We start from the raw sequence: 27,637 nt of genomic DNA on the forward strand, positions 1-27,637 counted from the left end.
TTACATTGGAATTATCCATTTTGTCAACAGAGTATGTATCCTGTTAATTTTCTTGGAACCAATGACTTATGAGGCCCTGTCTGACAATTATAACAGAATGTTAACAAAGTACTGGCTATAGTCTGTGAATATTCATCCTGCAACATAGCTGTTTCTGTTGTTTGTGGGTGGCATGTCCACTTTAAAGCTTTTACATATTGGTGAGCACACATCTTGCAAATTGAAGGGGATAATTAAACTGTATTACACATATTTCATGTGTTTTGGAGAGTTGCTTGTGACTCCGCTACCAGGATGACTGCTAAACAGTATATTAATAATAATTGTGGGTATGGGTATAAAAGTTTGAACATACGCTGTTTAGCACAGTAAATTGTGTTACGCCAAATATCTGGTGTGCAGGGCAAGATCTAAGGATGGTCTTGCCAAGTACAAAATCTGAGCCTGTGCGTGTCGTACAGTGCATCCGGGAAAGTATTCACAGCGCGTCACTTTTTCCACATTTTGTTATGTTACAGCCTTATTCCAAAATGGAATAAATTAATTTTTCTCCTGAAAGTCTACACACAATACCCCATAATGACAACGTGTAAAAAGTTTTTTTTTGAGATTTTTGCAAATTGAACTAAAAAAAAAAAACTAAGAAATCACATGTACATTAGTATTCACAGCCTTTGCCATGAAGCTCAAAATTGTGCTTCGGTGCTTACTGTTTCTACTGATCATCCTGGAAATGTTCCTACAGATTAATTGGAGTCCACCTGTGGTAAATTCAGTTGATTGGACATGATTTTGAAAGGCATACACCTGTCTATATAAGGTCCCACACTTGACAGTGCATGTCAGAGCACAAACCAAGCATGAAGTCCAAGGAATTGTCTGTAGACCTCTGAGACAGGATTGTCTCGAGGCACAAATCTGGGGAAGGGTACAGAAAAATATCTGCTGCTTTGAAGGTCCCAATGAGCACAGTGGCCTCCATCATCCGTAAATGGAAGAAGTTCGGAACCATCAGGACTCGTCCTAGAGTTGGCCGGCCATCTAAACTGAGCGATCAGGGGAGAAGGGCCCTAGTCAGGGAGGTGACCAAGAACCCGATTGTCACTCTGTCAGAGCTACAGCATTCCTCTGTGGAGAGAGGAGAACCTTCCAGAAGGACAAACATCTCTGCAGCAATCCACCAATCAGGCCTGTATGGTAGAGTGGCCAGATGGAAGCCACTACTTAGTAAAAAGCACATGGCAGCCCGCCTGGAGTTTGCCAAAATGCACCTGAAGGACTCTCAGACCATGAGAAACAAAATTCTCTGGTCTGATGAGACAAAGATTGAACTCTTTGGCGTGAATGCCAGGCGTTATGTTTGGAGGAAACCAGGCACCGCTCATCACCAGGCCAATACCATCCGTATAGTGAAGCATGGTGGTGGCAGCATCATGCTGTGGGGATGTTTTTCAGTGGCAGGAACTGGGAGACAAGTCAGGATAGAGGGAAAGATGAATGCAGCAATGTACAGAGACATCCTGGATGAAAACCAGCTCCAGAGCGCTCTTGACCTCAGACTGGGGCGACTGTTCATCTTTCAGCAGGACAACGATCCTAAGCACACAGTCAAGATATCAAAGGAGTGGCTTCTGGACAACTCTGTGAATGTCCTTGAGTGGCCCAGCCAGAGCCCAGACTTGAATCCGATTTGAATATCTCTGGAGAGATCTGAAAATGGCTGTGCACCAATGCTTCCCATCCAACCTGATGGAGCTTGAGAGATGCTGCAAAGATGAATGGGTGAAACTGCCCAAAGATAGGTGTGCCAAGCTTGTGGCATCATATTCAAAAAGACTTGAGGCTGTATTTGCTGCCGAAGGTGCATCAAAGGTTGTGAATACTTATGTACATGTGATTTCTTAGTTTTTTTGTTTAATGAAATTTGCAAAAATCTCAAAAAAACATTTTACACGTTGTCATTATGGGGTATTGTGTGTAGAATTTTGAGGAGAAAAATGAATTTATTCCATTTTGGAGTAAGGCTGTAACATAACAAAATGTGGAAAAAGTGACGTGCTGTGATTACTTTCTGGATCCACTGTACATGGACCAAAATGGCCTGTTTAATAGACGTTTTAAAGGGTCTCGTTTTGACGGTATCTGCTGAACAGGGCATTCTGGTTCTTCCACCTTCAGAAAGAGACAAAAACAGGTCATTCTGGTGCTTCCATCATAGGGAAGAGCCAAATAGCCCTTAGCCTGTGTAGCATATTGGTATCGATATAGTTACTACCATTGGTCCCAACTCCTCATATGTTAATAACTGCTATTACAGTAGCTTTTAACTGCAAACTACTGTGTCAAAAAAGCTAAACTAAATTATATTGTTATTATTCCCATTATATAGCATGCTTCTACACATTATTACAGACAGTGTGATGAAACTCTGTGATTGAGGCACCATGGTAATCACATTTCCCCTGTACAGGTACCTTATGAATTTTTTGCTGGATGCCACCCTTGGAATGCTGGTCATTTGGCTTTGTGTGAAATTTGTATCAATAATCGTGGAGCGGCGACAATGCACATTACTCGTGTTTGGTGAATATGGTAAGGATATTGGTATAATCTGTTCAGAAAGGTGCAAAATGCACAATTTTTTTTTTAAACCTAATACTATTTGCAAATGACAATACTTGGACTTTAAAGCAGACCTGATGCTGCTATTAAAAATATCTTTGCCAAGTTAAAACAATCATAAAACACATAATAGCGTCTTCTTAGCCCTTTATATACCTGTTAGGGCCAGTTCAGGTGCCCTGCTCAGGGCTTGGGCTACAATGATTTTTCTCTGATGTCAGTGCTTGGTGAGTATCTTGAATTAACCATCCTCCACTGCAGGCATATCCTGCAACCAGATTATACAGGACAGATGATTATTTACCACTGAGCTGAAATTATAAGTGAAAGGCCATTTATCATCTGCTCACAGTGCATATTCCTGCGATATCTTGTCAAAAATACAGTTTATTTTATCTAAATTGGTTAATAAGTAGCCTGCATTCTGCTGCATAACATTTGTAAATATCCTGTGATAGATGTACAATTTTGGCAAGGTATGCAATATTATTAGTATCTCTTTTATAAAACACAATCCTGTTTTAAGTTTTGCAGTACTTTGATTGATAATGGCTGTTATAATTACTGGGTTAAAAAAATAATTAAAAAAATCTTGTGATTGAGATAATTCAGCTAGTTCCAAATAAGCTGCTTGACATATTCAGCCCATGCTGAGCCCCTCCCTTGCTGCTTCTATGTATGTATTGGTCCTGGTGTACGTGTTGTGGTAGGGAATGATATTGTAAGCTTCCTGGTAGGATTACCCACGGTGTACCTCCCACGGTGGTACACCACGAAAAAAAAAAATAAACACGGCGTTTAACTAGTGCCCCCTAGAAAAAGTATTAAAACATAATATGTAAAATAATACTGCGCTGCAAGTCCAGATGGAACCTACTGTGAAAGTTCCAATAATAGATACCAAACAAAAAACACACACTGGACGTGCGCTGCTAAATAATAATAATAATAATGACAATATTTAATATATAAATGACATGGCCAAATGCACATATAAAATTATTAAAAGAAACAATGATGGCAATACAAATAAATGTACATACAATAAACCCCAACAAGGTCCTAAATCTGCAGATGTATCTAATAATGGCTGAGTGTCATGACACTAGGTAAATGCTATCCAATTACTGGTAGTTTAGTTCCTTGGAGGAAAAAACGTATGATAATAGGAACTCCACTTGTTGCCAAAAACTGTGACAGTAGCTATAGCATAGTAACAATGTATCCTGTGTGAAGAAATAGACACAAATGTCAATAGTGCTAATGCACAATAGCCATACGGCCTTCTGGATACCCGACAGTGAAGAAAAAAAGGTAATAAAAAAAACCAGCCTCAATGTATGGGCTTATAACTCACGGTTACAAATATAGATGAGGACGTCCGAGGTAAGCTGTATGACAGCAATCGCTATAGTAGCCGGAGAGCTCTCCCCACATAGGCACGTGTCCAGCGGGTCAGTTACCATGCAAGTAGACGTGTATATCACGGCAGTAAATTCCGGGCGTCCCCGGAGACAACCGTGAGCAGGGACTCCACGTGGTCTAGTGCGGGCAAGTGCAAAGAGGCTTTCTGGAACAATCAAATGTCCTGGCATAGATGAACGTCCTGGTCCTAGTCAGGATAACCGGAGTGTAGTATACCGCTATGTGTAGCGTCAGGTACAGTCGGGTATTCAGATGGTTGACACTGGTAAAAAGTCAGGAAGCCCTTTGACGCGTTTCGTCACGTTCACTTGACTTTCTCAAAAAGGTGTGGCTACTGACTTCAAATGCTCCTTATATACCTGCTTGAATGATTGCAGGTGTAAGGATAATTATACCCAATATGGAAATAGAATTGAACAAATAAATAGGTAGATACGTGAGAGACATATAAATGAAAAACCTTATGTAATATAACTACATTATATCAAAAAATTATATACACGAGAAGAAAAAATAAAATAAATAAAAAGAAAAGAAAAAAAAGGGGGAAAAGGGTTTAATTATAAATTATAAATAAATAATGAAAAATAATAAAAATAAATTAAAAGAATATTAAAATTCCTATTGCAAAAGGGACCAAAAACAGTATATACTTATTATAAAAAGTTATTATCGCATGAAAAATGCCTAAATAAAGACTGAATAAAATAGTTGGCCATAACTAGACATTATATATGACAGATTATGTGCATAATATAAATCGTACACTTTTAACAACAATAATTATCTGTAAATTTAAATGAGGGCAAATCACCACATAGACCCCTCACAAAACCAGATAATATCGATGTATAAATAAATTCATGACGTACTAAAAATAGTAGAAAACGTAAAAATGTAACAAATCGAAAACACGATAGGAACATAGGAACAGGATTTGGATTCCATAATAGAAATATTACAAACAAAGACCATGGGATCAATCGGCACAATTCTGGAATAAATCGATGGTTCAGGGATCAAATTCTATACACTCATTCAGTCCCTCGGGTACGAGGGTCCCAAGTTTATGTATCCAGAAATTTTCCCTAAGACACAATCTATTAAATCTATCACCTCCCCTCAAAGTGGGTTTTATCCATTCTATCCCTATCAAAGATATTCCACTGGGATTTTTACCATGTGATTCTACAAAATGTTTAGAAAAGCCATGTGTACAAGATCCCCGTATAATGTTCCTGCTGTGTTCGAGGAATCTCACCTTCAAACATCGTGAGGTTCTGCCAACGTACATTAAATTGCACCTACAATACAGTACGTATACAACGTATGTTGATTTACAATTGACATACGACTGTATCACAAATGATTCATCACCTCTTGATGTATTGAAAGAATGTGTGTTGTTCTTGATGAAAGAACAAGTGATACAATTTGAGGAGGTTAGGCACCACCTCCCCCGGTGGTGCCTAACCCTAACCTCCCTCTGGTGGTGCCTAAACCTAAACCCCCTTACTGCACCCTAAACCTAACCCTCCCCAGGTGGTGCCTATCCCTAACCTCTCCCCGGTGGTGCCTAACCCTCCCCAGTTGGAGCCTAACCCAACCCGGCAGGTCATTTAAACCTAACCCCCCCTTCCCCCATCCCCGGCCTATTCCTTAGCCTAACCTGCACACTTACCTTCAGGATGCTGTCGTCTGTATCTTGATCCCTTCGGGGAGGCCTGCGTTGGCAGTCTGATGGGCGTCTGGATTAGGCATCCTGACGTCCGGCATCTTTACTGGATCCCCTTTATGTGCATGAATGAAATTCTCTGCTTATGTAATGCCAATACATTACACAGAGCTGTCCAAAGAATAAATATATATATGTGCGACCAATATGTGAGGTATACCTGAGAACTGTATTTATGCTATGGTTTAAGAGTACAGTTTAGTATTTAGAAGGAGATTTGAAAACAACAAAATGTGGATTGTATACAAAATCTTTAATATTTTAAAATTTTGCCTGTACTGTGAAATTACATAAACTGCAGAGATGTCATAACCCACTCCAGTGACTACATGTCCAGAAAGGTGCTATCTGCTGTATTTTTTTCATTTTTTTTTTTTAGGCCTGTTGTGGACTGCTTGTTTGGGTGGTACCAGCCCAGGTTGCCTATTACAGGGGCTGATTGATGGTTTGGAAGGGTGCTGTATTTTTTTTATTTTATTTATTATTATCGTTATTATGGTTTGAGCTTTTTATTTCATTTGTGACACACGCTGGTAACACAATTACAATAAATGGGAAAAACACAGAAACTTTTAAAACAGTGCATGTAAAATTACGTTTTTTTTTAATCGAAGTTAAAATAAAATGATTATGAAGAAAAATTGCTTTTTAAAAGATTAAAGCATTGAAATAAGAGGTCAATTAATTTTAAAATAGTAGGGTAAATCAATCTTTAGAGGGTTTCTGCCTGTCTGAATTTATCATTATATACAATAATAGTCTAGTTCATCTTGCTTTCCCAGCTCCTACACAAGGGGGCACTGTTGTTCCTTGTCATCTTACAGACAACCTCGGTCCAGAAACCAAATCTATCCTATCATATGTGTTAATCTGTGTTTAAGTACTGTTATATCCTATTGTTTATTACTTTATTATTCTATTAATAGACAGAACTTGAAGTTAAGCCTTTGAATACTGAAGGATTAAATGCTACCAGGATTATTATATAGGTTTTTTTATCCCACCACACAGATTGTATTTTTTAAATATCTGTACCTCACATTGCGGGCCATTAATTCACTGGTTTTAATTATTATTATTATTTTTTTATATATTTCAAAAAGAATTACAAAATATAAAAAAAACGATACACAAGGTCATAAATAAATATACAATAATCTGCAACACACAAATCTACAGTATAAAATATATACCCGTGTTCAATGAGCAGTGCATTCAACAACAATGTAGTGAGGCCACAAAAGTGCTTAATATCCAGATAGCAGTAACAAGATCCTTGTGACATTATACACCTGAAAACCTATACATAAAAATAAGCAAGAAAAGAAAAAGGTAAGAGGAGGGAAGAAAGAGGAAGGGAAAATGGGGGAAAGGGAGGGTAATAAAGAACACTCCTCCAGTTCTTATTAAACTCTGAAGATAATCATCAGATATGTACAGTATCTGTACAACTAATTAATATATAGGTACTAAACATCTCACATGAATAATACTATGACAATATAATTCCTAAAAAGGTATACTATAGAAGTAAAGTGGCCATGCCTCCAGCTGGTATAATTATTAGCCCAAATTCAAGATGTCTGCCTGTACTAGTACCATGAAGTTGTTTGAAATGGTGCGTACAGACGGTACGATAAAAATGCACGATTGAACGATAAATATATCGACCATATCGTTATCGTTCAGATCGTTCATTTTTTGGAGCCTACCAACCCTCAAACGACCAGCGATGCATGGGCTAGTATGGATGATAACGATATCAACCATCGCCTGTGCATGCAGGCCAACCTGGTTGATATCGACCAGGTTACATCACTAGCCCGTCTTTGGTGGTGTGCTGGATGATCGATATCAGACATCCAGCAAATCGGGAAGGTGCAGGGAGATCAGTCATCGATATCGTTATCGCTGACTGATCGTACCGTATGTACACACCATTAGGCAGAGGTTCCCAAACACTGTCCTCAAGGCTCCCCAACAGTTCAGGTTTTAGAGATATCCATGGTTGAGCACAGATGATTTAATTAGTACTTCAGTCAATTTAATTTAACCACCTTGTCTCAACCATAGATATCTCTATAACCTGAACTGTTGGGGAGCCTTGAGGAATGCGTTTGGGAACCTCTGCTCTAAGGGGGAAATTTACTAAAGTGAGTGGTTTTAGAATTGGAGATGTTGCCCATAGCAACTAATCAGATTCTAGCTATTATCTTCTAGAAGGTGCTAGTTAAATGGTAAGTAGAATCTGATTGGTTGCTATGGGCAACATCTCCACTTCTAAAGACTCTCACTTTAGTAAATATGCCCCTAAGTATCTTTTCCTGCATAGATTGATCAAGGGTCTCAATATGTACCCCACTTATTCTAAAACTGCTTAACTCCTGATTCTATCGCTGGAAAGATGGCTTGTCTGTCAAAGTATAGTAAGCCTGATTTTGCATTCCCTATTATTGCCCTTCTAAATATGGCTGTAAAAAATTGAGGGTTTAGAAAATCCACTACTTAGTAAGTATGAGCCCTTACTATTGACACCTAAACTATTGTATTTTTAGGTTAATTGCATCTATGCTTGATTTTGCTGGCATAAACAGACAGATGATAAAGAACAAGTGGCAGGTCCTCCCTTGTCATTTAAAATAGAACTGTCCTCAGTGGTTGTCATTGCCACTACAAAAATACATCTAACACAATAAAAATAAGGTATGCGTTCATATTCTGATGAAAACCTTTAAGCTTGCAACCTAACTTTAAAAGTCCACATTTTTGTGACCCCCTATATAATCACATCTATGCTTTAGGCATCTCTGAAATGCTGTTAAAATCAGATTCACTTTAGTTTTTAAACAACAGTAACCCTTTATAGGCTAACAGGACAGCACCCAACCCAGCATTAGATATTATTAGTAACAAAAATAGAAGAGGAGAATTCCTTTGAGGCCCAGATTAGGCATATTTTGTTTTCATGCTGTACTAGATTATATACCTAGTTTATATAGATGTTAAACACAACCCTGGTTGTTAAACATTTACAGACCTCCCAGCATTGGGAATTCGAAATATATATGTATATACAGAAGCGTGGCTGTGGCACGATAGTTTAAGCTTTGTTTTAAATTGTATCTCATTTTCTGTTGGTAGAACTATAGATAAATGTCATTACATCATCTTAAATTTATAGCATGCGAATAGCTTTACAAGTTTACATTGTGCTGTGGTCAGTCTTGGGAAATCCATTACAAGTTACATTTTGTTTCATAGTAAAGTTCTCTGGTTTCCATGTGAATAATTCTGTGTTTATAGCAGATGTGTGAAGGCAGGAGAGGACCCCCACTGATTGGCTACTGAGGGAGTTTCTAAATTATGAGGGATTTCCCTAGTGCTCAACTCTTGTTTTCTTGGATCTCTCTTTCCGGTAACACCTACATTAGTAATGTTAGTAGAAATAAATTACTATAGTTATTACTTTAGACACCTACATTTGGAGAAGGCTGTTTTTATGATTTGAGTGATTTTCATGTAACAGACAATGGGGGAGATTTATCAAACCTTGGAGGAGACAAAGTGGAGAGAGATAAAGAGGTATATGTATTAAAACTGGGAGAGAGATAAAGTACCAGCCAATCAGCATCTAACTGTCATTTTACAGGCTTCTTTGAAAAAATAGTTAGGAGCTGATTGGTTGCTACTAGGGGGAGAATTATCAAATCTTGGATAGCGATGTAGTGCAGTCAGAGATAAAGGACCAACCAATCAACTCCTACCTGTCATTTTTCAAACACCACCTGTAAAGTGACAATCTGATTGGTTGGTACATTATCTCTCTCCAAGATTTGATACATCTACCCCAATGTCCTGTTTTTCACCTAAGCTTTTATGTTATTAGTTCGTGCCTTAAAAAGTAATTTAGGCCAGTGTGCAGTAAATGAATGATATTGATGTAAAGTCCCGGGCTCTTATTCAGTGAGTGGACATCCGTGTATCATAGCAGCTGTGTAGACACAGGCGGATTGTCTCCAGAGGGAGGATGTGTGGGCTGCTGTTAGCACTGTTGTCATGGAAGTGCCTGATATTTCCATAACAGATTTTTCCCACGTTCTGACCAAGCCAAGTTAGTTCTCTTTTTCAGTATTTGGGGTTAAAGGAAATAAAACTGTAAAGTACAATAGAATCGGTATATGAACATTTTATAATTGGGTGACCAATCCCCTACAATTTAATCTGCATTAGAATCTGTCTTCCTGTGTAAAACATATTGCTGATCAGGTTTGCTACTAAAACGCTGAATGGTTTACATAATATAATGACATTGTTTAAATGTCCCAGCACCCTCCACAGAGTGCCGGCTGCTGACCAGGGAACGATGTGGCCGTTTGCTTGTATTGTATGAGTCTGCCAGCTGGTGCTCTTCTAGGACTAGATATACCTGTGGCTCTGGGCTATTATGTCATAGTACAGCGCTGTACTCCCAATCTAAGGTAAAGGATGCTGCTCCCACCTAACGCCTCCTTAGAGGAAAAACAGGGAGCGGTTGGGGGGGGGAGCTAATCTCATAGGGTGCTTATAGAGCTCCTGCCAGCCCTGAATTTATTGCTTCTACTAGCTTACTGCTGTTAAATGAAACATGAATAAACTGTGGTGTATATAGCCCTGTGGCTCAGGATGGCCACTCACTGAATAAGAGCACTGCATTGGCTCAAATGGCAGGTGGTACGGGCAGGGACTTAACAAAAGTCCCTACTTATATTTGCTGTCGCACAGACTCGGAATATCATGCCTGGGACATAATATCATTAAGCTCTGCCCATGCTAGGCAAAAGACTGTAGAAATATTGAAAGGCACCTAAAGCCAATGAATAAAGGAAAAAGGGGAGCTAAACAAGAGTATGGGGAAGGGGGTCACCATCTTCTAAATAATGGTACCCCAGGGAAGTTATTCTCTGGGGATCATGTGTCATCACCAGAGAACACCTTTGCACTACAGAAATAATTATAAAGTCCAGAAATTAAATATTCACCACATCCTGGCTTCAGGGGCACCCTTATTTGAAAAAGGAGAGTAACCTATTTCAAATGATGTAGCCCTTTATACCCCTTTCACACAGAAAACCAAATTGCCAGGTCAAACATTAGGGGTATGTAGTTATGAGACCGGCGGACGCATGGCTGCCAGTCTCAATACCGACAGTGTAATCACGACAAGGGATCTAACATAGGCGTCGAAATACCGATGCCTATGTTAATTCCGGCGCCGGAACTCCGACAGTACGCCAGACCGATCGTCCAATGCCAGGGGCAGGTATCCACGTAGCCGGGGATGGGGGGTTAGGTTTAGGGACCCCCCGGAGGGACTTATGGTTAGGGACCCTCCCCCCAGGGGAGGATTAGGGATAGGCTAGGGGAAGGGGGGGTTAGGTTTAGGCACTAAGGGGGGAAGTTGGGTTAGGCACACACCCCCCCCCCCGGGTGGGTTAGGTTTAGGGTGTGGAGAGAGGGGTTAGGGATAGGCACCCCTTAAGGTGGGTTAGGGGGGGAAAGGGTTAGGAGTAGTAAACTTACCTCCGCTGTTGGGATCGCCTCCATCGGGCTTCCGACGTCGGGATTTGAACTGCCGGGCTCACTTCCGGTGGTCAAACATACTGATTCCGAATTTGTACCCAGTGATTTCCGGATCAACACGGGTCCTTTTTCTGTCTGAAAGGGTCAACCTGGGTCAAAATTCCCAGGACTTCGAACCTGCTTTTTACCAAGGTCGAAGTCCAGATGTCTGTAGATTGTACAGGGCCCACCAGGGGTCAACTCAGGAATCCCCTGCCTCCTGCTCTGTCTCCTTAAAAACTTGGAAACTCACACAGGTAAAGGGTTTTAAGACATTTGACACATTAAGACCTTGTAACCCAATGTTATAAAAACTTGATAAGCAGTCAGCTGTGTACAAGTTGTTTAAGCTCTGATATAAATGAAAAAGCGCTGAGTAATATAAGCACAATATTGTATATTCTATATTTTGTTTTATTATGATTATTTTGCAATTCAGGTTTGAGACTTCCTGTTCGGTCAAAAACTCCCTAAACATACAGTTAACTGGGATGTAACATCCACAAGGAAATGCTCTCCTAGTTGGCTATTGTTCCTAAAGTATTTTTAAAGTAATTTTGCATAAAAATATAAGCGGCTTCAAGTTTCACTTCCTAACTCTATAATCAAGGACGGACTTAAGGTGAAAGGGACGTATCCGCCCTTAAAAATAAACATAACAATGTTCTGCTGTAGGAAGCAGAGAATACTCTGACTAGTAGAGCGCAGCGTAATCAGGATCAGACTAGGTCTAATTTGGCATAACATGAGGTGTCTCCCATATTTCTGTATGTTCCTGAAGAAAACATTAATTTTTAAATTGGTGATTGAATCCATCTATTTGAGCCATAGAAATCTCTTTGCCAAGTGAGCAATGAACCTGGGAGCATGCATATGGTGCATACACACTGCACAATTTGTTGTTCCGATTTGTAACGACATCCCTCCAGTGTGTACCCAGCTTTAGGAGCAGGAGTGAGATCTTTCAATCTCTTTCTCGCAGCCTCTGGCAGTCGGCGGGAAATGGCACTGTGCGCATTGACAGCATCCACAGGAGAAGTCTTCTACAATTTGCTGGGGATGTAACTCTTTGGAAACGCACCTGCAGCTCCCCATATTCCTTTCACACCACAGGTTGCAGTACCCTGGGGTTTGTGTCAAGCTGACAAGCGCAGAGAAGTGTACCAGTGGAGAAGTTGCCTATAGCATCCAATCAGCTCCTACCTATTCAGACCCTCCACAACATGACCTGTTCCATTACATACAAAATGCTCTGCTCCTGGACTTCTTTCTTCATTTATGATTGCAGCCACCTGTGTTAAAACACCCTTCTCATCAATTACCTAGTTCAACACAGATGACTTCAATCATAAATTAGGTGGGAAGCCCAGGAGCAGAGCATTTTGAACCTGATGGGAGGGGTCAAGTTGGAGGGTAGGCCTGTTATTTTATATACTGTACTTGATAAATGCTACGTCAAAGCTGATTGGTTGGTTGTTATGGGCGACCTTCTCCACTGATTAACTTCTCCGCTCTTTTTACTGCTTGATACATCAACACCATGTGCTCCGAACTCCTCCCCTCAGGTAAACTCTCTTTATCTCTCTGAAATTCAGTAGGGGAATTATAGCAGATTTCTGCCCCCTTTAAGCAGTCTGCCTCCCATGTAACAGCTACCTGCCGTCAGCCGCCAGACCCCTCCACTCTAGTGAGCACGGGCTCCCTGATTCAGGCTCCCTCCTCTTTCAGGGGTTTATGTAACAAGCAGAGAGAAGTAGAGAAGTTGACAAATGCTACTTCAAAGCTGATTGGTTGCTATGGGCAACTTCTCCACCCTTTCACTGCTTGATGCATAAACCGCTCAGTGATTACCTCAGGTTATCTGACATTTTTTTTTTTAAACAGTCTGCAAGTGCACAGTCTGCAGCACTGGCTCTAAGTCTAACCGGTTTTATGCAGCCAGAACCTTTTGCCACATTCTGGCCCCCACCACCAATTATGTATAATCACACATTTAATACATATTTGTGGTACAATAATATATTATGACAAATATTTCATCATAATGCCACCTACACTGTCACTTTCTATGGTTAATTATTATGGAGCCTCCCCCCATTGACGTCTATGTGGGGGAATACCCAGCACTCTCTTAGATGCTGGGCAGCTCCCAGGTTCCACTCTACACTGTGAATAGATGCAGAGCAGCGGTGTGTACTCTCCCCAAGCCCCTCCACCGCGAGTGGGACAGTCCCAAAAAAAGGGACTGTCCTGCTGAATGCGTGACAGTTGGGAGGTATGCAACTATTTATACTAACTATTAAACATGGATAATAAAAATAGAATACTTATATCAATTCTTCACACAGTTGATATAGTCATAACAGTTACTGTAGATTACCTATTTGCTGAGTTAACCTTAAATTGTGGTTACATGCAATTTAACGCAGTTATCCAATTTTCCACGCAAATTAAACCACGTTACCTTTCTATAGGATTTAACGCAGCACCAGAATAGGTGAAAAGTTTGGGAAAAATCTCTATTTTACAGTAAAAATGATGAAGCTTGATTCAGAAACCCTGGGACCCCCCAATAATTAATTACATGTAGAAGTTTTTAATTAGCTTAATTTGTTCAATAATGACTTATTTTTGGGTTGATATTCTTCAAAATGCAGAATAATGGGTTAATTGATAATGGACAGGTACTATATATGAGGGTGTTGTTTTGATGGGACAGGTGTTTTTAGACTTGCAGGTGGGAGTTACAGGTTTTTTTGTTTTTCAAACAAATTTTAAAAGTGGCTTAAATTGACAAAAAAAAAATCAACTGTCATGCAATTTTATGCACCCCAAATTATTCTAGTGTATTTAATTTACTGAAACCGCTTGTTTTCTGTAATTTTTTTTCCAGTGTTGTTAAACAATGCAAATTTCATACATTTTAAAAGCCCCCCATAATTTTATTTTAATTTGTTTGCACTTTTTTGGGGAACAGGCTGATTTCCCAATTTCCACGCTATAGGCACGTTAATTCAAGCCACGTTAAACAAAATAATACAGCTGTTAATTGAATATGGACGTAAATATAACACATACTGCTTGTTTTACAATGCCGCTTTTTTCACAAACTGCATTAAATCTGAAGGGAATTCTCTTTCACATAAATGAAAACACTTCAATGACTGCTGTCTGTGATATGCTATACACACTTTCCTAAATGTGTGAAACTCACTACAGATTGAATTATTCAGTTCGCTCCCCGAGGATTCCAAATGTATCCACCAGATGATAAGGCAGGCTTCTGGTTTGTAAGGCACTACGAACCTCTTGTGGCTGGGACCATATAAATAAAGGATAATAATTATCTAAGGTGGAGAGATAACCTTCGGGACAATTTTGGTTGGTTTACATATTTAATTAGTGGCAGAAAAAAAAATGCAATATAGAGGGAGGTACACCCCATTTAAGATCCTGTTCCATACCATAATATACATCATTACATATTGTGTGATTTATTATATTGTAACCCTAAACAGAACTAAGTGTTATTTGGGTGGTGGAGTATTGTATTTTTCTGTGTTTATATGTTTCTGAGGCTAATTGATAAGGGAATTGATTGGCTCCATTTTAGACAATAGCTTTTCTCTTTAGCAATGTGTTTGCTCCAGAAGGATGCAGGTTACATCATGTAAATTGACTTATGCAGCTGGATTTGTAGACAAATATAACATTTCAGTTCCAGATGAGCATAAGGTTGACATTTTGTTCTGGATAATACAAACTATAATGTACTTCTATTTAGTCTAGAATATTGTCTTGGATGGAAATAATCATTTGCAGGGTTTCAAAACAAAAAGTATTCATTGGTTTTATAGTTTTTAGTGTCCATATCTACGGCTTTGAGTTTGTTTGCTTTGTCACATAAGATTCCAGAGCATTCCCCCAGTCCTATGCATTGTCTCCATGTTAGTGCTGATCATGGTGTCTTGGCTCCTAGAGCTAATACAGGGAAAGTTCTGAAAGGAGGATGAGCTGGAAGTTCATTTTAACATTGGCACATTTAATACTAGTTCTGCAATAAGTCCCTTATTTAATGTTGGCCTGTGTGCTGTGCCAGCATCAGCAAATTGGACTGATATCCTGTCCCAGAACTAAATAAATCATACCCTTTTTGGCCTGCAAATAAACTGGTGGTTGTCTGCCTGCATTTGCTGAGCACACTATGGTATGTCTCCACTTGTCTGGAGTAGCAAAATATTGGTATGTCCAGTCTGGCTAAACATGTATATGGGCAAATTTAAAATTAACACTTTGTTCTCCTCTACCTATTCACATGTACAATCTCATACCTGGATACTGTATCAGCCATTATAGATGATGCTGTTGACAAGAATATTATTATAAGTTATGGTGCTTTTTTTTTTTTTACACACCGGTTGACTGATGCATGATATATTTCACCCCATCAGGAACATGTAGGCAGCGGAGGCAGAACCTCCCCTGTCATAGTCCTGAGATTTGATATAAAAATGATTAGAATAATACATATAAGATATTTATAACTTTTAAACAACTTCTTTGTTTATTGAAATTATTTTTATAGTTAACATTCTCTAGCTTTGTGGAGCTCCCTGGGACTGCAGGGAGACTAGAGATGAGGCAGCAACAGCTGGGGGCGGGGCCACACCACAGGCAGTAAGTTGCACAGAAACAGAGCTAATAGAGGCATGCCATTAAGTATGGGGGGCGTGCCTTGAGCACTGATGGACACCTTGGATGTGTCATGTGACCAGGAAGTGCATTGCAGTGTTTAGAGATCGGAGCTCAGTCAACAGAAGCAAGAGAAGACACGGTGATGCAGGTAGGAGAATCAATGGACACTGAAGCTAAGTGTAGTGAGGGGAGAGCTACAGTAAGTAGGGGGTGAGATAAGCTCCCAGCTCTCAGACCCATCTCCATGTCTGCCTCCCCAGCAAGTGACCTCACCCCAGGTCTTTGTCCACCATAGGATATAATATGGATTTATACAGTAAACTAATACATTCATAAGACAGACTTTTCTTTTCTAAGAGTATTTGTTATAGGGAGACAAGTTCTACATCAGAATAAATGGGTGTTTTTGAGGAAGATAGGGCTTCTGTCCGTTTATTAAACTGCTTTCTTTTAAGAAGCTCCCCTGGCCAGCGATAGCATCGCCAGTAATGGCCTTTGCTGGCTGCCTCTGGCAATAACTGCATGGGAAAGCCTACTTAAGAAGGATTGCTAGATGGCGATTGCAGAGGATCTGTACACAAAAAAAATGCTGCATTTAGATAAATAAGTCGCTGCCAGCCAGTATTGCCGGTGAGCAGAGTATCACGTTCACAGTCACACCAATCTTTTATTGGTAAATTGCGGTGATCGAAGATTTTCTACAGTAGATAATCTTTACTTTTGCTGTATATTAACAAATGGAGGCCTCAAATAAACAAAAAGGCACACACAAAACAAGCAAAATGTAAAATAAGTATAGCATTGCTCAGGTGGACTGTAAAGGCTGCTTAAAAGTTTAATTGTTTACAGTAACTTTACATAAATAGTGAGAGACTCCATCTTTTTCATTTCCATGTGCTCAATCTCAAATATTTAACATGTTCACCATTTTCCCCTCATCACCACTTATAGGAGAGGTATAGCTAGACACAGGGTTACTAAATGATTTTTTCCTAAACAAGAAATGTTAGTACTGGGTAAAAGCATCTATTCTATTCCTTTCAGTTTAAAACGGAAAATCAGAAAACCCCAAATTTAGCAGTTTGTTCAAAAGTTGCGTAATGAATATTTGTACACAGGCGCCATCTGATTGGATGGCTGAGCACCTATAAAATCAGGAGCAACCTGAAATTAAATGTTTAATTAGACAAGTTTTAAATATTACTATACAATATGTAGTATTTGTTTGCTTCTAGCAGACTCAACCCACCGATGGCTCTGTAATGACGTATCATGGGATGTAGTCAGGAAGCCGATGGTCTAAATCCCGACCGCCAGCTTCCCGACTTTCTAATCCCAGCAAAGTACTAATACAGGCGTCGAAATCCTGACTCCTGTCATTAGACCTATGCCCGGAGCCCGACACCCGGCTTACCGATCGAAGGTAAGCCGGACGTGAACAGCCACGCAAGGGTTAGGTTAGGTGCTCCCGGGGGGACTTAGGGTTAAGCACCTGACCGGGAGTAGGGTTAGGCTAGGGGAGGGGGGGGTTAGGGTTAGGCACCCCCGGGGGAAGGTTAGGGTTAAGCACCCCCCCGTGAGACGGGGTTAGGCTGTGGGAAGTGGGGGTTAGGGTTAGACACTTGGGGGGAGGTTAGGGTTAGGCACCCCTAAAGGAGGGTTAGGGGGTAGAATAGGGTTAGTTAATACTTACCTTTTGACGTTCGGAATCTTCAACCCCGCTGGGCTTCCATGCGGCCGGCGGTAATACCTACTACAACGCGTATCATAGTAAGTGTTTGCATCCTGGGAGGGAGCCTACATCTTATACTACTCAAGGGGGTGGCATGATTTGTGCGTGGGTATTCTTTTTATGGTATTTTTTAATTAAATGGGCGGTATCCAATTAGCCCGGAACATTGTTTGGGCGCTAATGGATCCCCCAGGGCTATCCTGACGCCGGCACTTATCCGGGCTTTTTTTCGGGACCTGATGTGTCCCGAAAAATAATCCATGATATATGCCATTTTTTCACAGCCTCAGTTGCGAAAACACATAAGCTCATGGACCTATCACGGATCCTGTGTGTTTTCGGGTGAAATTTCTTATTATTTCGTCCGAAATAATAGGATAGGGGAAAAAAAACATCAGCGAAAAACTGGGATAATCTGAGAAAAATCCCTGTTCTTCGCCAATCGCGCCTAATTGGGTACCCCCCTAGTGTTTCTAATGTATGTAGCATTTTTGTGCAGTGTTTGAACATTCTAATTTGAATTCAATTTTTATTTCCAGGGGACCCTCCACAGGCAGCTGCATGGCTTGGCCAATGTGTTCTTTATCTCTTAATAATGGTTATTGAGAAGACCATAATAAGCCTTGTTCTACTCATCAAAGTATGGATAAAGGTAAATAGTTATACCTGTATGCATAGATTGAGTTAAATTTGTTAACAGTATTTCGATTAGTAATATTCGTCAGAGCAGTGTGTAAGACAAGATGGTAATAACACACATTACATGGGGCAGTTTGACTTCCTAATTGCATTGCTAGCATAACCTGTATGATATATACAGCCAGACTGTTGTACTATGCTGTTTCCTAAAATATGTGCTAAATTATTTTATTATATAAGCACACTTTGTTTACAAGTTATTTCACAGCCAATATGGCCACACCAGTTTAGGCTTCTATACTATCACGTGACTAAGTACTCTCTCTGCGCAACTACAGGTAAAGACTAGCACCCTCAGGGTCATCTAAAGTTATCACTGTATCCAACAAAATGCAAGTGAAAATCAAATCGATAATTTTTATGAAATGGAAATTAAAAAAAAAAACTTACAGTACCCTGGTTGCATAGATGAGCACACCCAATACCAATACTTTTATGGATATACTGTACCTTTTGCCTTCATTATGACATTGAGGTTTTGCTTAATAAATTTCTATCGACTTTGTATACCAGGTACGTATTCGCAATTGTATCCCAGTAATCCCTGCAAAAAAGAGCAAGAGTCATCAAATTTCCAGAGGATCTCCTGCACTTCCCTCTTTATATTGTTGCCACAGGTTTTTAATAAGTTTGGCATCTGGTCTCTGCCGAGGCCATTTTAGGAGACTCTGAACTTCTGAAGCCATTGCTGGGCTGACTTGGTTGTGTGCTTTAGATTGTATCATGTAGGAAGTTAAGATTCTCCTGACCTCAGTTTTCTGACCAAGACAAGCAGGTTTTGATCGAAAATAATTTGATATTCAGAGCTTTCTATTATGCCATTTATCCTGACTAGAACCCAGGGTTGGACTGGCCCACAAGGGTACAGGGGAATCCCCGGTGGGCCCCACTGCCTGAGGGCCTACCCCTATCCTCTAGGTGTCAGGTTTCAGACCTCAAATCATGCATTGTTACTCTTAGATAGTCAGTTACCTGGTGGAGTAATACCACTGATCAACATGGGTGCTTGGTTCCTTTCTATAGAAACTACACAAAGATTTCCCTATTGTTTAGCCAAGTGTCTGTGGTGGCTATCCACACCCCCTCTGGTGGCTGGCCACACCCCTTAAGCATGGTTCAAAACATTCAGCCCTAAATTCATCAGACATTTTCCCACATGGTTGGGATGATTGAGACCCTTTCAGAGGTTCATAGAGGCACAGGGAAACCCAAATTAAGAGGCCCCCCATCCCGTCTTTCTTAAAATAAATAAATAATTGATACTGCATTTAAAATTATTTTAAACTTTGTTAATGCTTAATTTTTAAAAATTTTTACAAACAGTGAGTCTTTTTGGCAGCAGCTCCTCCCTGTGAGTCTGACAGCTGCTGCTCAGTCTGTGTAGCCCCGCCCCCATGCTCATACATCACTCTCCCTCTCCTATCTGTTGATGTTCTGACAGCCCTGTGGGAGCCGAAAGGAGACTGCAGAAAATGAGCTGCGCGCACTGCGCTTAAAAACATTGCAGTAGGCGCACGGAAAATGGACATTGTGGAGGTTACTGGCTCTGCTCCAAGTGCAACATGCGCTATGCTCTAGGGCACCGGACGCACCGCCCTAGTTGCGGCCCTGTTACCTAATATTCATACTATTTATCTTTAAAAGCATTCAGTTCACATAAAAAAGTGATATTTTAAAATTATTACTAAACACAAAACCTGTTGGATCTATACAAGCTGGAGCATTGTAATAATGAAAAGAATGATGAAATGAACTCACCTAACACGTCAATTCTGCCATTTCTCATGTAAACGTTGAACATCAATCAGTCTAGTACAGTTTCCTAACCCTAAACAAACGATTCCCTTGCGAAGTTGCGAGTCACTCACCCTGGCATATCTCAAGGACAAGTGACGTTCTCATGTGTCTGTGTTGATGGATGCATAGATAGCACTTCTTATATAGATTTACAAGTGTTACATATCATTAATCTGTACAGTCTCAAAGTGGTTTTGTCACCTGACACCTGATTGCGTCAAAGACGCTAAAAGATACTCGACACGGGGAAGAAATGTTTGGCGCGACTGCAGCAATAGAGTATGAGGAGGACACATCTGTACATGTAATGAATTTAAATTTATTTTATACCCCTCTCAAAAATTTGATCATGTAGATTTTTTTTAAATCTTGCAGACCTGTTAGTTGAACTTTATTAGGGTTTATCACAATCCCTTTCATTGCTGACAGGTGTATGCTAATTTCCTGTGCAAATTATTTTGAATTTGATTAGTAAACACTGAAAACTACTGCCCCATTATAAAACATTTATGCAACAAGGGTATTATAGGCTTTGTATAACAAAACCCGCAATTGCAATAACTGCTGTTCTTCGTCCACTATGTATATGTTACTTGCAACAGGACTTACTTGAATGTGATTATAGGACATTTACAAGAGCAGTTTCTCAGCTTGCACATTACTATGTACTTGAATGTAAATAAATGCCTATGTATGTTTATAGGAGTTAAACCTATAGCACAATGTGGGGAAAAGTTTGTCAGAAACTCTTTAATTAAATACATTGCGTCTTCTTTTTGTTTTTTGATTAGGATGGGTTTTCTATAATGTTGGACTCTAAACATTGTCATGTAAATTCCTTACTATAAGCTAGTGCTGGCCATTAAGCTATTTGCCAAGCTTTGTTTTATGTCTGATCATATATGGCAAACTACACCGGTTCCTCTGCAGCCATCCAATCCACTTCCTCACGGCACTGCACTAAACAGTATTCTGAGTGACATGCAATCCGCATACAATGCAGATTTTCAAGCAGTTGAGCAATTATTTGCAACTGCACTTGCACCAAACTGTATAACGCATGCATTATTATTATTATTATTATTATTATCCTTTATTTATATGGCGCCACAAGGGTTCCGCAGCGCCTTACATAGTACAGAAACATAGTACATAAACAGTTGAACAGAACAAGAAAACAGTGTCATACAGCTTTAAGACACTACAAGACAAGTACATGGTATATAAACACTGCTGCAACAGAAGCAGGATGGCAAAAGTCACGGGTTAGGTGCTTTTGAGTATAGAGCAGTTAGTATAAGTAAAGAAAGGATAAGCACAAGAGGATAGAGGGCCCTGCTCGTGAGAGCGTACATTCTAAAGGGGATGGGCAGACGGACAGGGGTGACACAGATGGGGTAGACAGTGAGCGTGGGACAGAGGGTTAGGATGACAGATGGCTGGATTCCTATTTTACAGTATGTGTGGAAGTCATTTGAATTAAGATTTACGCCACTGACATTCTACTTTAAGAGGCAGTTTTTGTAGGTGTTTGTGGAGAGCCATGGCTGTTATATCAGTTTACGTGAAGTCTGACGGGTGGCTGAAGCCACTTCATGTGGGGCTATTTAGAGAGTGTGGTTAACGTGTGAACCAGCAGTCTCAGGTAAATGTCGAAATTGGTGAAAGCAGTTATTGTAAAGAGATGTTCAGATGTAAAATAATAAGTTGTGATCAAGTGTGAATTCTATAAGGCACATTTATTGATTTGGAGGGTGATGGGAGACATGTGAGGTTTGCAGGATATATATTCCATAGTAAATCCGCTGTATGTGTGAGGGGCCTGGATTTGGTGATATGTCACCAGATAATAAAAGCAGGAGGATGGAGAAGTAGATATAGTTGTAGGTGTGTAAAACTTTTTTATAGTGACACAATGAGGCTGTAATTGTCAATTTTTGATGAAAAGAAAGCTCATTAGTTTTTAGAGGAGGTGAGTGACTCAATAGGGCGGCAGTGTGCCCAGAGAGGTGAGATGCAGGGAAAGTTAGGGATGTTATATCCTTAGAGAAAATACAAAGGAGGGAGTTGATAAAAAGAAATGTGTAGTACATGGTGAGTTTTAGGTTTGTTATTTTTAGACAAATTTTAAAGCAATCAGTTTCTTAATCTGAAATTACCTTAGATGTTGGTCAATGTTTGTTCAACTGTTTGATTAACTGTTATGTAATCACACTTTGTGCCTTTAACACTTGGTGCTTTTAACCCCAGCTGCAAACAGCCCCAGCTGCCCCTAGACTGAATATAAAGGAGTGGTATCCTTGATTAAGACAGGCTACAACTGACTCAATTGCTCTGCTGATCAAAGGAGATAACTTGCTCTGAGTTGGAGCAAAAGCCAGGCCAGATATATACCATAAACTATGCTTCACTGAACAATATAGACTATACATGTAAAAACAATTCTATGCAAGAGATGAAATATCACATACATTTAAAAACTGCACATGATTGCATGAAGGTCTATGAAGGTCATTAGACAGTGTATCCACAAAGGCGCTGTTGTGATCCGTACAGGAGGTATCAAAAACAGAAGTGTGATAGGCAGTGACTGGGAGGTGGCTAGAAATGTATGTCTGGCTCATGGGCATGTAATGGAAGTGTTGCAGCCGTTCCCAGAGGCCATAATCAGAAGGTGAAGCTGCACCTCCCATAGGGCTGGTGCAAGGGCCGATAGTGACATCTAACAAAAACACTGGCGGTATTACGGTGGGCATCTCAGTCTTTGCACATTCAGACTTGTACACTGGGGAAAGGGCTGATCCCAGCATTGGCATATACTCGCAGCCTCAACTCTGGCAACAGACCCGAGCGATTGCAGCTGCGTCCATCTCTGAATCGGACTTTATATTCATTACCCAGCTAGAGGTGAGCTTTGAAATGATAATAATAATAATAATAATAATAATAATACAAATAAAGTGACCCTTTTTTCTGGTGGTAATTAATCCTGTGATATGTTGTGAATTATTTGATGTGACCCATTGATCGCTTCTAGGTTACAAATGAAGCTTAACTTCCGTCTGACAGCAATATAAAGCCTATGTTTTGGAGCTGTGTTATGTTATTCTGCCTATTGGCTCATTGCATTCAGCATGCACTTATTTCATGTTAAGTACAGTACATGCTCACTGTTAAAGTGTAACATAGAGCTGCCTGGCACTGACGCAACAGATCATAGGATTACTTAGCGTTAGCAAGTAAGGTCATTATTTTATTTGGGGTGTCCTTTCCTTTCCCAGGTCACTTGTAGTTGGGTAACGGTTCACAGAAGAGAAAAAAAGCCTTTTTTGTACTGAATTCTGGTGTTTTATACCTGCAGTAAGAAAATAATTTGATGAACTCTATTAGTATGTGGCATGTTTTACATGTGAGGCACTGGGGCATGCTCAAAACGTAATGTTTAACAGATGTGTTTGAAACCGCTCTGTGTATGTGAACCTGATTGTCTACAGTTAATGTCCTGATTCTCCATTCTTCTGTGTAATATGTTATTGTGTGTCTGCTTTAATGTTCCAATAACTGTGGTGTAGACTCCGGCTGGGAAACCTCTGAAGTGACAGGTCTGTTTGTACAACGTATATCCCCTCTCTTTGTGTTTTTCTCTGTGCAGCTTCAGGAAATTCTGTTGGACTACATTCCAAATCCCAAGCTGGAGCTTGTCCTGGTAATGCTGGTGGTGCCTTTTATAGTCAATGTGAGTGCAGCTCTTGTGATGCCAACCTAATGCCCTTATTTAGCGCATTGTCTTTTTTTTTTTTTTATAAGGATAGTGAACTTACACCATGGGAAAGAGATTTAACAATGTCTGACAACTTACAATTAATGTTTTACAACACAAAACTAGTTACAGTTCTAGTTTTAATACATGATATTGAAATGTTATACACTGTAGTCCTTGTGTATGTGATGCCTAACTATAACCTGTAATGTTTTGTAATACTACTTCCCTCATAATCTATGGTAGGAATCAGACTATTCTGGCTGAAAACTCTCACACCTGTATGTATTAGTTACATGTTACAGGTAGTGAGAGCGGTATGCAGTCGGGAAGCTGGCGGACCTAATCCCGACAGCCGGCTTCCTGACTGCTTAATCCCAGCGAGGGTTAAATGACAGGCATCTAAATCTAGACGCCTGTCATTTTACCGACGCCAGGAGCCCGCGCTCGGCATCCCGATCGAAGTGATGCCGAGCGCGGACAGCCACGGGGGGGAGGGTTAGGTTTAGGGCTCCCGTGGGGTACGTAGGGTTAGGCTTTCCCCCCCCGGAGGTTAGGGTTAGGCACTTCGAGGGGGGATTAGGGTTAGGCATTGGGGGGAAGGTTAGGGTTAGGCACCCCTAAGAGAGGGTTAGGGGGTAGAATAGGTTAGTGAATACTTACCTGGGGACGATCGAGATTTTCATCCTTGTCGGGCTGCCGCTGACGGGATTTGAACCACCGGCCAGGGGTCTGGCGGTAAATCACACCGATGCCGTGGGAGCATTGATGATCAGGAATTATTGCTTATTTCTTAGTAAGTTGACTCTGTACACAATTAATGAGATAAGAGCTGACCCTATATAACATAAGCAAGTGTTCAAAGTGTACTTTCAAACCAGGCTTTTAGTACACACTATGTTTGTACTGAAACCTAAATGGAATTGTCTGTATAATTAGAATCGGACAAATACAAAACAGTATATAATTCCTTCTCTTTAAATCATAAAAACAACTCTGGGTATTATTGCTTTTGCCCCTCTGCTCCACGAGAGGTTTCTGTCCTACCTGAGCTTTCCTAAGACCACTGCTAGTTTTGGAGTTCTGTTCTATGATAGATCAGAAACTCTTGTACATCCTGCACAACTAGTGCACTTGACGGGCTAAGCTGAGACTTGCTGATAAAGATAGTTTATCATAGTATAAGAGAAGCAGGTATGCCAGCATAGTTTGGCATAGTATAAGAGAAGCAGGTATGCCAGCATAGTTTGGCATAGTATAAGAGAAGCAGGTATGCCAGCATAGTTTGGCATAGTATAAGAGAAGCAGGTATGCCAGCATAGTTTGGCATAGTATAAGAGAAGCAGGTATGCCAGCATAGTTTGGCATAGTATAAGAGAAGCAGGTATGCCAGCATAGTTTGGCATAGTATAAGAGAAACAGGTATGCCAGCATAGTTTGGCATAGTATAAGAGAAGCAGGTATGCCAGCATAGTTTGGCATAGTATAAGAGAAACAGGTATGCCAGCACAGCTTGGCATAGTATAAGAGAAGCAGGTATGCCAGCGTAGTTCGTTAAAAATAGCAGTAGAAGCACACACCACATAGGAGATTGTCAAGATTGGTTTATTTAATTGTTTACAGTTTTTATATATATATATATATATATATATATATATATATATATATATATATATGGCCTGAATCAGCGTTGCACGCTGTTAGCATCACTGCTGCGACCAAAGACAGTATATGCTAATGCAGCAGGAGGCGTCTGGTGTAAATAGATGCCACCTGCCAGCTTCTGGCTAAGGAGGCAGCCATCAGATCACTTGCGAGACCATCTGCAATCTGAGTAAACTCTCTGGTTACTGAGATGGCGTCTCACATCCGTAGCTGAGGCCAGGAAATCTCCGTTGGAACGCAGGTTTGCCATGCCCACTTCCTGACCCCAAACTGACGCAGCCTGTCAATCCGGGCCGAAGCGTTGGGGACCTACAAAAGATCTTACAGTAAAAGACTGAGGTGCTCAGTACAGCTCCTGCACATGTGCCAATCTTCTAACATCTGGTTTGCGTACTTCTCTAAATCAGGACCATTATGCTGTGATTTACAGAAAATAATACCGTCATTCACATCAGCCCCTGCCCCTGTGGAGCTTACAATCTATAGCCCCTGTCACATGGTTTAATTTATTTGTCAGCAGCCAATTAACCTACCAATATATTTTTGGAGTGTGGGAGGAAACTGGAGCACCTGGATTAAACCCATGCAAATATGGGGAAAACCTAAAAACTCCAGAACGATTATCCATGATTGGGATTTGAACTCATGACCTCAGTGCTATGAGGCAGTAATGCTAACCAGTACATAATTTTTTTTGACAAGTTTATTTATCCTTGAATGCAATAAAGATGGACATTAGTGCAATGCAAAAAAAAAAAAAAAGTGGATCCTTGACTTGTGGTTCTATTATTCAAAGAACTTGGTTAGGGTCAGTTCTAATTATAATGTTTAAGTGATATTTACCTGTAAACTGTATGGTATACCGACAGGGTAATTTACAAACCACAAAAAGTTATTAATTTATGCTCATGCGTGCCTGCTTGTCCCCCTAGTGCATTTCAAAGCACATGCCCAGTATTTTGGTCTAGTCTGCCCCAGTTTTGCACATTTGTGAATGCTACACAATGTGATTTCTGGAAAGTGTCATCACTATGAACTCTTTTGGACTGACCCTTAAATTGTTAACATTTTTTACAAATCTCTTCTTAAATACTGCTCAGTATAGCTTCATTTATGTCTTAATGACCGTCCTAATTTGTTTTTATATTACACTGATCAAATTGTACCTAGAACTATCTTTTCTCGTAGAAGTGCTACTATAAGAGAGATGTACGCCTTCCCGCAACACTAGGAACCTTTCTGTATATGCACCTTCTCCCAGCTTTTATTTCATTTAAGTAATCTCATCCTATAAAATTCTCCTTTTTGCGTTTTGGTGAACAAGTAGGTACATATCTGCATAATCACTATTCGGTAGAAGAAAAACTGCCAAGTTCCTTCCATTGGAAGGATACAAACTTTTGCAACCCCGAAGGTGCCACTATCTTGGCCCATATATCTATATAGCTTTCCAATAAAACTAAGGAGACTATTTATCAATTAATATTTGCAGGATGTCCACAGAAAACACCCATTTTAGGGGGTACTAGCAAATATTAAGTATCCCCCGAATGTCTCTCACAGCACTGAGGTCCTGGGTTTGATTCTCACCATGGCTCTAACTGTGTGGAGTTTGTATGTTCTTACCGTGCTTGCGTGGGTTTCCTCCGTGTATGACGGTTTCTCCCCACAATCCAAAAATATACTGACTAGTGTATATGTGTATGTGAACATGTGGTAGGAATATCAATTGGAAGCTCCACTGGGAGAGGGACTGATGTGAGTGGCCAAATATCTTTGGAATATGTGTGTACCATTATTTGTTGGCTTGTCGTATTTGATGATGACAGTGTTTTGCAGGTGTGTTATTAAAGCCTTGTATCCATGACAAAGGAAATATAAAGCATGAAATGCACTGTTACCAGGAATT

General features: G+C 40.2%; 1 protein-coding gene across 2 annotated transcripts in view; it reads left to right on the forward strand.

Annotated features, from left to right (window-relative positions):
- The window catches only part of LOC148529182 (store-operated calcium entry regulator STIMATE-like), an 82,014-nt gene that overhangs the window by 42,900 nt on the left and 11,477 nt on the right, over positions 1-27,637 (forward strand). For both annotated transcript variants that reach the window (XM_088468908.1, XM_088468907.1), the window contains exons 5-7: positions 2,471-2,592; positions 18,347-18,459; positions 23,956-24,039. In XM_088468908.1, the coding sequence (XP_088325034.1) occupies positions 2,471-2,592; positions 18,347-18,459; positions 23,956-24,039 (319 nt within the window). The remainder of the gene's footprint in view (positions 1-2,470; positions 2,593-18,346; positions 18,460-23,955; positions 24,040-27,637) is intronic.

Source organism: Taudactylus pleione, unplaced genomic scaffold, assembly GCF_031769625.1.
Source record: "Taudactylus pleione unplaced genomic scaffold, aTauple2 ptg000086l, whole genome shotgun sequence".
NCBI lineage: Eukaryota > Metazoa > Chordata > Amphibia > Anura > Myobatrachidae > Taudactylus > Taudactylus pleione.